The sequence below is a fragment of the Plectropomus leopardus genome, chromosome 4, assembly GCF_008729295.1.
Source record: "Plectropomus leopardus isolate mb chromosome 4, YSFRI_Pleo_2.0, whole genome shotgun sequence".
In the NCBI taxonomy this organism is placed as follows: domain Eukaryota; kingdom Metazoa; phylum Chordata; class Actinopteri; order Perciformes; family Serranidae; genus Plectropomus; species Plectropomus leopardus.
Window position 1 is genome coordinate 3,871,787 of NC_056466.1, and position 11,091 is coordinate 3,882,877.

The 11,091-nt window shown below is 39.6% G+C and overlaps 1 protein-coding gene across 1 annotated transcript; it reads left to right on the top strand.

The window, feature by feature from the left end:
• The first annotated feature begins 2,135 nt into the window (after positions 1-2,135).
• LOC121942420 lies at positions 2,136-6,547 on the top strand. The gene is made up of 3 exons (XM_042485620.1): positions 2,136-2,453; positions 4,445-4,709; positions 5,732-6,547. Exons 1-3 carry the CDS (start codon positions 2,425-2,427, stop codon positions 6,404-6,406), a joined length of 969 nt encoding a protein of 322 aa, XP_042341554.1. The 5' UTR covers positions 2,136-2,424; the 3' UTR covers positions 6,407-6,547.
• The last annotated feature ends 4,544 nt before the right edge of the window (positions 6,548-11,091 follow it).

Sequence of the window (11,091 nt, forward strand, 5' to 3'; positions counted from 1 at the left end):
GTTGTAGTAACTCGAAAATTGGGTGGTGATCTACCAAGAAAGAACTCTTCTTTTTTTAATGCTTACATTCCTTGGAAAGAGGAAGTGAGTATACTTCTGAGATCAAGCGAAAAAATAAGAGAAATTCACACATTTTTGAGAAAGGAAGTCAGATAAATTAGTGTAGATGTAATATGCTTTGGTAAAAAGTCATGAGTCAAGGTTCAGAGCAGCAATGGTATTAATTTGTTTCCGAAACCTTTTTTTTTTTTTTTTTTTTTTTTACACCAGTGAGGAATTCACCCCGCTTTGTTTGTGGCTCTAGGGCGCTCTCTGGTGTCACTTCTCCAAACTGCAAATTTTATTTTGGAAGTCAGATGACTTGCATGATACAACAAATTGATAAATTAATAAAGTCTTGATAAACAAGAACAAAAGCATCAGCCTGTGTGTGACCTGTCTTATATATGAGGTATCAGGAAGCCCCAAAACCAGAGTGACTATTGGATTTTATAACTATCAACATTTCTTGTTTCTTGAAAAGTCAAAAGTTTTTCTAAAAAAACCATCTTTGAAAATGTCATAACCTTTTGAAAGACAGTCATGACACACTTTTGGAGACATTTGCCAACAAGTCAAATGAATATAAAATGTGCTGACACTGTTCAAAATGACCTGGTAATGCCCCATATGGAGTCAGTGTATCTAGATCAGTGGTTCCCAAACGTTTACTTGAAGGGGCAACTTTTCTGTAAATAAGTAAATTGACAACCCTAAATAAGGGACATTTGTATGTATATTCTATATTAAATTCAGTGCATAACAATAACTGTAAAGAGCAACTGATAAACTGTACAATTAACACAACAGAGCAGATAATTCCTTCAATATTTCCTTAGAGATGAGTTTTCGTAATATATTTTTAGGCACTTTTTATACAATTCTCTGTATTATGTATATTTGTTTCATTTTAAATAATCACTGTTTTCTTACTCCTGCTGCTTAGCCATTGCTTTATTTGCCCTTTCATTAACTTTGTACTTTTCTAATGCAGGGTTAGGGTGTTAAGCAGAGAGTGAAGGTTCTGTAAATGTAGCTTAGGTTCAGGTCTTTACTGTGCCCTTATCCTGTCAGATTTTATATCCTGAATAATAATGTAAAAAATAATAATAAATAAATAAATAAATAAATAAATAATAAAAATAAATAAATATAAAATTTAGTTGACTTTACAGAATTAAGGACACACTAATAGTACTGGTTCCCAACCTGGCAGTCCTGACCCCCAATAGGGCCACCAAAGCTTCATGAGGGGCTTTAAAGGGTGTAAGAAAAACAATAAAAGAAAGAAGCAAAGCAACAACCACAAAAGAAGCAAAACCATGACAAAGTCGATGTGTCTTCCTCCTGTGATGAAGAGGTGGTGGATCTTTTTGCATATCTGTGCCCAGGGGCCCAGTGTCTCGTAATCCGCCTGTGCATACATATACCAAACAGCCAGAATTTGCTGGCATATAAAATCTGGACTTTATGTGGCAGGTGGCACCCAGAATAGAGGAAGGGCAACACCTAGTGACGTGTGGTTATACATACCACCACCTGTAAGAGGAACAGAGGCTGCAAGGTTGGTTCAGGCTGGTTGAGTGAGGCAGGCGCACGTGTTTCTCCATGCTGGCGTTTCTTGAACACTGAGACATTGAAATGCAGAAAGAACTGACAGGCCTAAGGCTGTTTTTGTGAGTATTATTTTGCTGTTTGAATGTGGCTGTAACATTTGAATGTTTGCAGTGACCGCAATCACGTGTGGAAACTTTGGAAAGATGTTAACACAGAGTACCAACGTATTATTGTGAACACTGGGGTGAAGTGAAATTTAACCCCTGCCTTGTGTAGTCATAGCCTGGGTGAATCCTGAGGATAGTAAAGTGGGAGAATATGAATTGTACATGTTTGTCATTAAAGTATTGTCTATAATAATTTACCCCCTTTACTGTCATTTCTCATGCTAGAGGCCCGTATTTGGGTGTAACATCTAGACAACATTACATTAGGAAATCGTTTTGGGATTGCATTACTGAAAAATAAGTTTAACTGATATGATCCAGTGTTTTTCCTGCCTGTGTCCTGCTCTTATTCCAGTCCTCTAGGTGGTGGTAATGCGCCTTTAAGATTGGTTGTGAAGCGTCCTACTCTATAGAGGAAGAAGTTGTCAAATGCCAGGAAGTTGCAGTCATGAGGCGGTAAAGTTATGAGTTTGTGTTTTCCTTCCAGCCAAAAGTTTGTTTAAAATGTCAGTTTCCTTTTTTTCCTCGCACTGACGGATGTGGCGAGGCGGGACCGTCGTCTCCACACTGCCAGCTGTCTGTGGTCACAACGCGACGTTTTACTACGAGCCGAGAGGAGCAGAAAGCAGGTCGGCTGTTGCATCGACATCCACGTTACTTTATGCTGTTTACAGGGTGCATCGTTAAAAGGTGGGTCAACTTTTGAATTATTAACGCTAAAATACCCTCTGCTCGCGACGGCTTCTCAATTGGGCAGATTATAAACGAACCAAACTCCATTGTAAAAACGAGCGTTTTAGGATTGTGACCCGTTTCTCACAGTCAAAACTTAAATCACAGAATCTCTGAGGCTGTTTTATTATTGTTTTGAATCTACAGACACAATCGGCATATGTGTCATTTACTCATATCCCCGTTTTTACTGCAGTGTGACATTTGTTGACTATCACGAGCAAAATTAGTGAGCAAACCCCAAGTAACAAATCTAAATTATACAGTCATACTAACTTTTATTGTTTTATTTGACAAGGTTAAGCTGTTTGTTTGTAACTGTCCAACCGTAGGATGATAATATTTCAGACAACCAAGACTAATCCAAGAAAAAAAATACCAACATGTTAATATTTCACGAGCCCTCGCTTGCTTGCCATCACATGATAATTGTGTCATATGTGATACACTGCTGGGATTTGCACTTTTTTTGCACTTCTGCACACTTCGGATCCGGATTGACATCACTTTTTTGTGCTGCCTTCAGATGTATTTCAGTAGTATTTAAACCTTTAATTTTAAGAGAACTGTGTAGAAAATATTAAATGTATTTGAATCGAATCATTATAATTTTTAACCAGTTCATTTCTTTTATTTTTACTTTACCATTTTTAGTTTGTTTGTCTTTTTTAGGGTGTGGTGGGGTATTTTATTTAATTTTATGCTTATATTATTTAATTTTCTTGTGTGTATTTTAATTTTTGACTGAAGTTGCTCATTGTCTTCTTCCCACGTTTGTCAAAGATATCAGGTTTTAAAGGGTTAAATGTAGTATTCTGAGATTTTATGACAATGGACAGTTTTAAAATCCAACACCTCAGCCTTTTGCTTGTCCAAAAAAAAAGAGAAACAACCATGATGCTCTTCTAAAAATATCAAAAAGAATGTGTCAACTTTATTTTAAAATCATCTTCATTAATACAAAACTTTACTGTACAACAGCTGTGTGCATTCACCACTGATCAGCAGTGAAAGAAATCCTCTACTTAAGTAAATATCACACTATAACAATCCTCAGTTACAGATCCTGCATTTCAAATTTCACTAAAGTAAAAGTATTAAAGTATTTGCAGAAAAATAAGTGTAATCTATTAAAATTCATAGTTTGTCATACAAAATAATTGAACCTGTGAGTGTTAGGTTATTTCACTTTGTAGTAGTGAACAATCGTTGCTGATACATTCATGTGCACATATCGTTTTACTATTATATTTGGTTGAGATGGAGCTGATTTTAACCACTCTTATGTAGCTTATATCATTTTTTTTTTAGATCATTACATCTTCAGCTGTCAGATAAATGTGGTGCAGTAAAATGTGCAATATTTCCCTTTGAAATGTTGTGGAGTGGAAGTATAAAGTAACATAAACTGTGAATATTGAAGTAAAACTACAGGTTTCTAGGAACTGTGCAATACTTGAGTGCACCATAGAGTCTGTGGTATTCACAGATTTGCACTAAAATATGATTTTTTTTCTAATACAAACTGCAATTTTGTTTTTCTTTTTAATGAAAATGAACATTTATTAGCAAAAGCCATTAGTTACAGTTAAATCAAGACATAGTTTAATTATAAGGACGGCTTATTTTCTGGTCATGTGTCTCTTAAGTTGGTTGACCATGAAAGTTAAACATCTATTTGACCTATGAAAGAAAAGAAATATTTACACATACAACATATTAACATAACAGAAATCTAATTTGACCACCCATACTTTAAGACCTACTAAAATTTTTAATTGAAAAAATACTATAATCTTTTCAGCGTCCTAATCTTTCTACATACATAATCACAGTGTCATAACACTAATGTCCACCAATGTGTACTTTTAATACATGTAATACATAAAACATCTCCTGACCTCCCCTTTTCCCTCCATCGTCTCCTCTGCTCCCCACTGGCTCTGCAGAATGTCCTCCACTATTTCCCGTTTTGTCATCTGGGAGTCAGAGGGTCTGGTGGCCTACCTGCACCCCCGGCCCTGGACCCCGGGCTCTGTAATCTTGGAGCGCAGCACACCCGGCGGCGTCGGAGGCAGCGTCTTCCACCTGGAGCAGCAGGAGTTCTTGTCCTGGCTGTTTGGGGCGAGAGCCGTCGCAGAGCTGCTGTGTGACAGGTTGGGGGTTCGGAGGTGTGCGCTGGTCAGCAGGCCCCACAGAGACAGACCGGCTCAGGTGAGGGACTCTTTGAACAGTGGATAGACTGGTTAACTGTACATTGCAACCAGTGCATGTAAAGACATATTTTAGGATTTAAGCTGCCAGACAGAAAGTATTGCCGCCACTGAGCTCTCTATTTTTTTTTTTTTTGGCCTCTGCGTCATTGTTATGTTTTTGGGCTGTCCGTCCGTTCATCTATCCCGTTCTTATGAAAGCAGTATCTCAAGAACTCCTTGAATGAATTTTGTCATATTTTGCACAAACGTCCAAGTGGACTCAACGATGAAAAGATTAGAATTTGGTGGTCAAAGGTCAAAGGTCACTGTGACCTCTGAGGGAATTTCTTCCAATTTGGCACAAATGTGTCATTGGACTCAAAAATGAGCTGGTTAGAATTTGGTGGTCGAAGGTCAAAGGTCACTGTGACCTCACAAATCGTGTTTTTGGCCATAACTGAATAATTTATACACTAATAAAAGTTCCCACAAATGTAGTGGGATAAAAGGAATTGATGACATTTTATATACACGGTGACATCATAATGCAAAAGGCAAGGCAGCTTTATTTATATATCATGCTTCATGCAACAGGGCAATTCAAAAATATTCAGTTCCCATGACGCTCATAGGTGTGTTCTCAAAGCCTCATGGGGAAATTGGGTAGTGATTTATGATAATAACCCTTGTTAGAATAAACTATGCATTTTGAGTTGATTAGTCATCCATAAATTTAAAAAATATTTTTAAGAAACTATTATTTGAAAAAATGAAAATATTTTGTTGTTTTGTTTTAAGACTGCTCATCATTTACATTTTTGGGGTTTCTTTCAAATAGTAATGTAAATTAGGAATAGGAAAAAAAGTTTATTTTTATTACTATTTGCTGAGGGAAGACAAAAGCAAGGAAGCTAAATTCACACTGTTTTACATTCCCTAACATATATTTCCTAAAAAAAACTATTAGTTTAGCTGATTTCATGCTGTATTTGACGGATTTGATTTCCGTAATTAGAAACACTTCTGTTTTTTATTATGCAGATTTGTGTCCTTCCCCTACATGGGCTGGATGAAGAGTGGCGCCCTCACCTGGCAGGAGAAGAGGAGCACAACGCCCACGACCCTGGGTACTGCACCTCCAAGACTGCTCCTCGATGGACTGACTCCAGCCTGACTGAAATCCAAACCAAGATTCGAGCCAGGCTCCCGTTACCTGACGCCCCGCCCAATCTGACTTTCCTTGGCGACGATCCAGCTCATCCTGGACTGTTTTCACGCATCGTTCGTGGGGAAGAGCAGCAATGGCGGGTGTGGGAAGACGAAGGTCACGTGGCCTTTCTCACCCCTTTCCCAAATTCACCTGGCTTTACTGTGCTGGTCCCACGCCGACCTTTGACCTCTGATATATTCAGACTAGACAAAGACGACTATGAGGGACTGGTGCTGGCAACCTGGAGGGCATCCAGGGTTCTTGAGGAAGGGTTGGGTGCCTGGGGGACGGGACTTATCTTTGAGGGTTTTGAGATTGACTACGCTCATGCCAAGTTAATTCCACTGTTTCAACCTTCATCATCAGGGACAGGAGATAGCTCCTCTAAACCCACAGCACCCCCCCAGTTTTACCCCACATATCCTGGATATGTGACCTCAGAAGATGGACCTGTATCCAGCTTAGAAAATCTTAAGGAACTCCACATTAAAATTACTCAGGTTTAATGCTGTTAACTATAGTTGGATTCATACACATGCATGTAAACTCCTTATGGTTACTCTTCGATGTAAAAGAGATTCCTCTGTGCCTTAGGAATGAAAAAATAATGTAAAATAACAGATACACCTTCAAAATTAAACATAATTTCCACAAAGATTGATGACCACTTTGACTTTGTCATTACCGCTAATACTGTCAGAATCAGGAATTACCCAGTCAGGAGTCTTACAATTTTGCTCCCACTTTGTCTTTTATTTTGTTTATCAAGCGCACCCTTTTCCTCATGCTCCAAAGTCCAAACAGAAGTTTCAGCACAGGTTGAAAACAGCGAGTCCGAGTGTGCTGCCTATCTGGTTCTTTTGAAACTTCATTGTCTGATTTTGGATCCAGACAGCGTGTGCAGCGAGAGAGACAGCACGAGCCACAACCAGCTTGAGCGGGGAGAGCAGACGTGTATGTGCCAGTGATAGTGAGGCTGCAGCGAGAGGAGCAGAGAGTATGAAGTGAAACGTGACTGTGTGATGTGTCAAACAGTTAAAGCTGTTTGTCAGAGAATAAATGCTACAACTCCGAAAGACCCGAGACATGTTCTCATGTCTAGCTCGCCAGCTGCTGATTAAAGTAACAGAAGTTAGCAAGGTAATTTAGCTTACCACTGGAAACACACCAGGCTCCCTTAAGGTGGACTGTTAAGGTGGACCAACTTTTCTCATTGTAGTGACACCACTACATCTACAACCAACTGCTTCTCAACAGATAATGGAGAAATGTCTGTCTGGTGAGTCTCTCCTGAGTTAGTGAAACAATCATTGATCCCAATTCAAAATTCATTTTGCTGTTATTGATACAGTAACTTCTATGTATTGTTAAATTTTATTAGTTGGGTTAGGTTGTATTATTATGTGAATGTGAAAAAACTACAGTAATGTGCAAGATGTGCAAGTCATGGCTGCAACACAAAGCTTTCATTGTTTTCAGTTCACTTGTAGGCATTTAAAGTTAAAGGACATCCACTGTTAAAAACACCAGTTAATGTTCAATAACTGCATGATGTTCTGGAGGCCAGTGAGTTATCATGTTTAATAATCGTAATTTCAATATCAATCAGAATAATTGTGATTATTGTTTTTCCCTCTGAGCAGCCCTCAGAGGGAAAAGCTGGCGATGGATTCAACTGGAGCAGCCTATCAAGGAGGAGATTGGCGCAACCATTGTGCTGGAGCAGCTACTTCGGGCACTCCCCTTGGAAGTGAGGACCTGGGTGAAGGAGCATGAGTCAACAGAGGGTCTCATCTCTCCCAAGCTGGGCCTGCAGTCCCTCAACACTTGGAGAGGAGGACCGACTGCACGCCCCAACATTGCAGCACACAGACCATAACCCCAGCCAAGGGAGAGGCTATCCAGGAGCCTCCAGGTTACCCCAGCTCTGCCCCAAACCAACGAGGACTCGGTAAGGACCTTGTTTGTTATAACTGTCAACAGCCAGGCCAAAAACATATGTGTGTCCCATATGCAAAGCTTGCTGGCACTTGCTATGCCCACTGACCCGAGGTGATAATGGGAAGGTGAAGTTATAGTGCCACAAGACTGTGACTATTAATGGCCTGCAAGTTATGGCTCTGTTGGACAGTGAAGGTTTCATGTCTCTGGTTAGACAGAATCCGGTACCAGTAAGCAGTGTGGACTATAGCAGGCAGGAGGACTTTTTGTGTGTTCATGGGGATAAGCATCACTACCCCACAACTGACTTAACTGTTATTATTGATGGACAGCCTTACCTGTTGACTGCTGGGGTGGTTGAAAAGTTACCTGTTTCTGTCCTCTTAGACTGGGACTTACCTGTGCTCCTGGACTTGCTGCTGGAAGACCAGCCAACAGAAACTGACTCTGGGGAGAAAGGGGAAATGAATGCAATTGTTTCTTTTCCTGCTATCACTCATGCTCTGGCGAAACCTGGTGTTCAACCGCTCCCAGACCTTGACAGTGACGGACTGATGGTCTGGTTGAAAGATTCAACCACACATTGAAGAAACTGCTGCAGAAGTTTGTGGCTGACACTTTGCAAGGACTGGGGACATTGACTGCCGTCTCTGTGCTTCGCCTAACGTGAGGTACCCCAGGTGTCAAGTGGCTTCTCCCCTTTTGAACTATTGTATGGCCGGGACGTTTAGGGGCTGTTGGATCTGCTCCGGAAGTGCTGTGAGTCCTGTCATCATGCAGAGTGACAGAGGGGTGGTGCAGTTTGTGCTGGAGATGAGGGAGTGACTAGCAAGGTACTGGGAGGAGGCCGCTGTGCTTTTGGCTGCGGCCAGCGCATAGACACACATGCACACACAAGCACACACATGCACGCCACACATTTTGTGTTCCCTTCCGTGTTTGCTAAGTATTTAAAGATACCTCACGACAATCTCTTTTCCCACATACCTGTTTCAATACCGCGACCGAGGGTGCACACTCAGTTTTTCTGCTCCATCCATGCGCATACGTTCACACATACCTACACACATTCTCACATACACTCACCAGATATTGTAGGCTCACCTGTTGTCTTCCATTCTGGGGTTTGACTGGCAAAACAGGGCCAAATTGTATTAAGGGCTCTTGTGAGCTTAGTGTCATGTGGCTTGCAAAATTTTGTTTATTATGTTTAGTGTTGATTTGTGAGGTTATCGACTTGCTTTGGTTATATGAATGTGTTTTAAAAGTATGAGGGGCTGTTAAGTATTTCTCTGCTGTGTAATTAAGTAAACTGTAGTATTTTCTGCATGCGATATGCCCAGAGGGAGGGGCTATGAGTTTACAGGGGCTATCTCGGCCAGGTAAAGTCAGTTGTGTCATGGTTGTAGCAGAGGAGACATCAAGTGAGTAAGTGGAGAATTGTACTGTGGCCTGTGAGAGTTATGGAAGAACTCCATGCAGTGCTGTGTTTGTAATCTTGTAAATGGTCCCTTTTTTCTTATTTTTGAACTGTTTTTCTTTTTCAACTAATGTATAAAATATTTGCAATGTTTTCACCTTGGGATGCTGGCACAATAAAATACACCAACACTGGTTTCATAAATATGCCATTGTTTTTAAAGGTTTGTTAGGAATTTGCAGTAGAACCTCATGACAGATTAAAAAAAAAAAGTAAATGGAATAAACATCAGAAAAAGCCGTTGTTTTTTGTCGTTGATTGTGTTTTTTTGTATCGAAAAAAAGTCATAGTTTAGCAGGCCATTTTTTTGCATGTTAAATTCTAACTTGGCTTTTACTTCCACTTTGTATACTATGAGACGTCTCTACAAGCTATAATATGTCGTTGTCAGCCATTTTTTTGTCGTGTCAAAATTTGACAATTTCTGACATACTATACTATAGCGTTTTCGGACATTTTTTTGACGTGCTAAATTATGAGGGTTTTGGTCTTTCTTGGCCTCTATTTCCACTTTTTATACTATAACGCATCTCTACAGGCTATAATTTGTAATTTTCAGCCATTTTCATGATGTCAAAATTTGACATTTTTTGACAAACTATACCATGGCCAGACCATGGGTTTATTTTTGGCCATATTTACACGTTTTCATGCTATGGACTGTCTCAGCACGTTATTTTATGCTATTCTGAGCTGTTTTCAGTTGTTCTTGGGACAAGTCAAAAGTTGATATTGTTGCCATACTATGGCATATATGGCGTGTTTTTGCAGGCTATTCTAAGCTGTTTTAAGCTATACTGAGCTGTTTTTGGGCATTTTTGCCTTACTATAGCCTTGCTTTTTGGTCATTTTTTGGACGTGCTAAATGATGGTGTTTTGGGCTGTTTTTTCCAACTTTCTTTGCTATGGCGTGTTTTTGCAGACTAATCTAAGCTGTTTAAAGGTGTTTTGAACTGTTTTGGGGACGTGTCAAATTTTGACGTTTTTGCCTTACTATAGCCTTGCATTTTTGGTTATTTTTTGGACATGCTAAATTCTGTTGTTGTTTCGCCCTTTTGGCAACTTTCTTTGCTATGGCGTATCTTGGCACGCTAATCTAAGCTGTTTAAAGATATATTGAGCTTTTTTGGGGACGTGTCAAATTTTGACATTTTTGCCTTACTATAGCCTTGCATTTTTGGTCATTTTTTCGATGTGCTAAATTATGGTGTTTTTGGCCCTTTTGGCAACTTTCTTTGCTATGGCGTATTTTTGCAGGGAATTCTAAGATGGGTAAAGCTATATTGAGCTGTTTTTGGGACGTGCCAAATTTCAAAATTTTTGCCTTACTATAGCCTTGCATTTTTGGTCATTTTTTTGACATGCTAAATTCTGGTGTTTTTGGCTCTTTTTTGCAACTTTCTTTGCTATGATGTGTCTTGGCAGGCTGATCTAAGCTGTTTCCAGGTGCTTTGAGCGGTGTTTGGGACGTGTCAAATTTTGAAATTTTTACCTTACTATAACCTTGCATTTTTGGTCATTTTTTCGACATGCTAAATTATGGTGTTTTTGGCCCTTGTGGCAACTTTCTTTGCTATGGCGTGTTTTGGCAGGCTCTTCTAACCTGTTTAAAGCTTTTTTGAGCTGTTTTGGGGGATTTGTCATAATTTTTGACATTTTTTTTGACTTTTTTGCCTTACTATAGCCTTGCATTTTTGGTCATTTTTTCGACATGCTAAATTCTTTCGTTTTTGGCCCTTTTGGCAACTTTTTTACTATGGCGTTTTTTTT

What these genes read in the sequence shown, in the direction of transcription:
- LOC121942420 (XM_042485620.1), top strand. Translation starts at nt 2,425, where the DNA reads ATGCTGTTTACAGGGTGCATCGTTAAAAG. An exon ending in ACAGGGTGCATCGTTAAAAG is followed by an intron (nt 2,454 to 4,444) that starts GTGGGTCAACTT and finishes CTGGCTCTGCAG; the next exon opens with AATGTCCTCCACTATTTCCC. An exon ending in ACAGAGACAGACCGGCTCAG is followed by an intron (nt 4,710 to 5,731) that starts GTGAGGGACTCT and finishes TTTATTATGCAG; the next exon opens with ATTTGTGTCCTTCCCCTACA.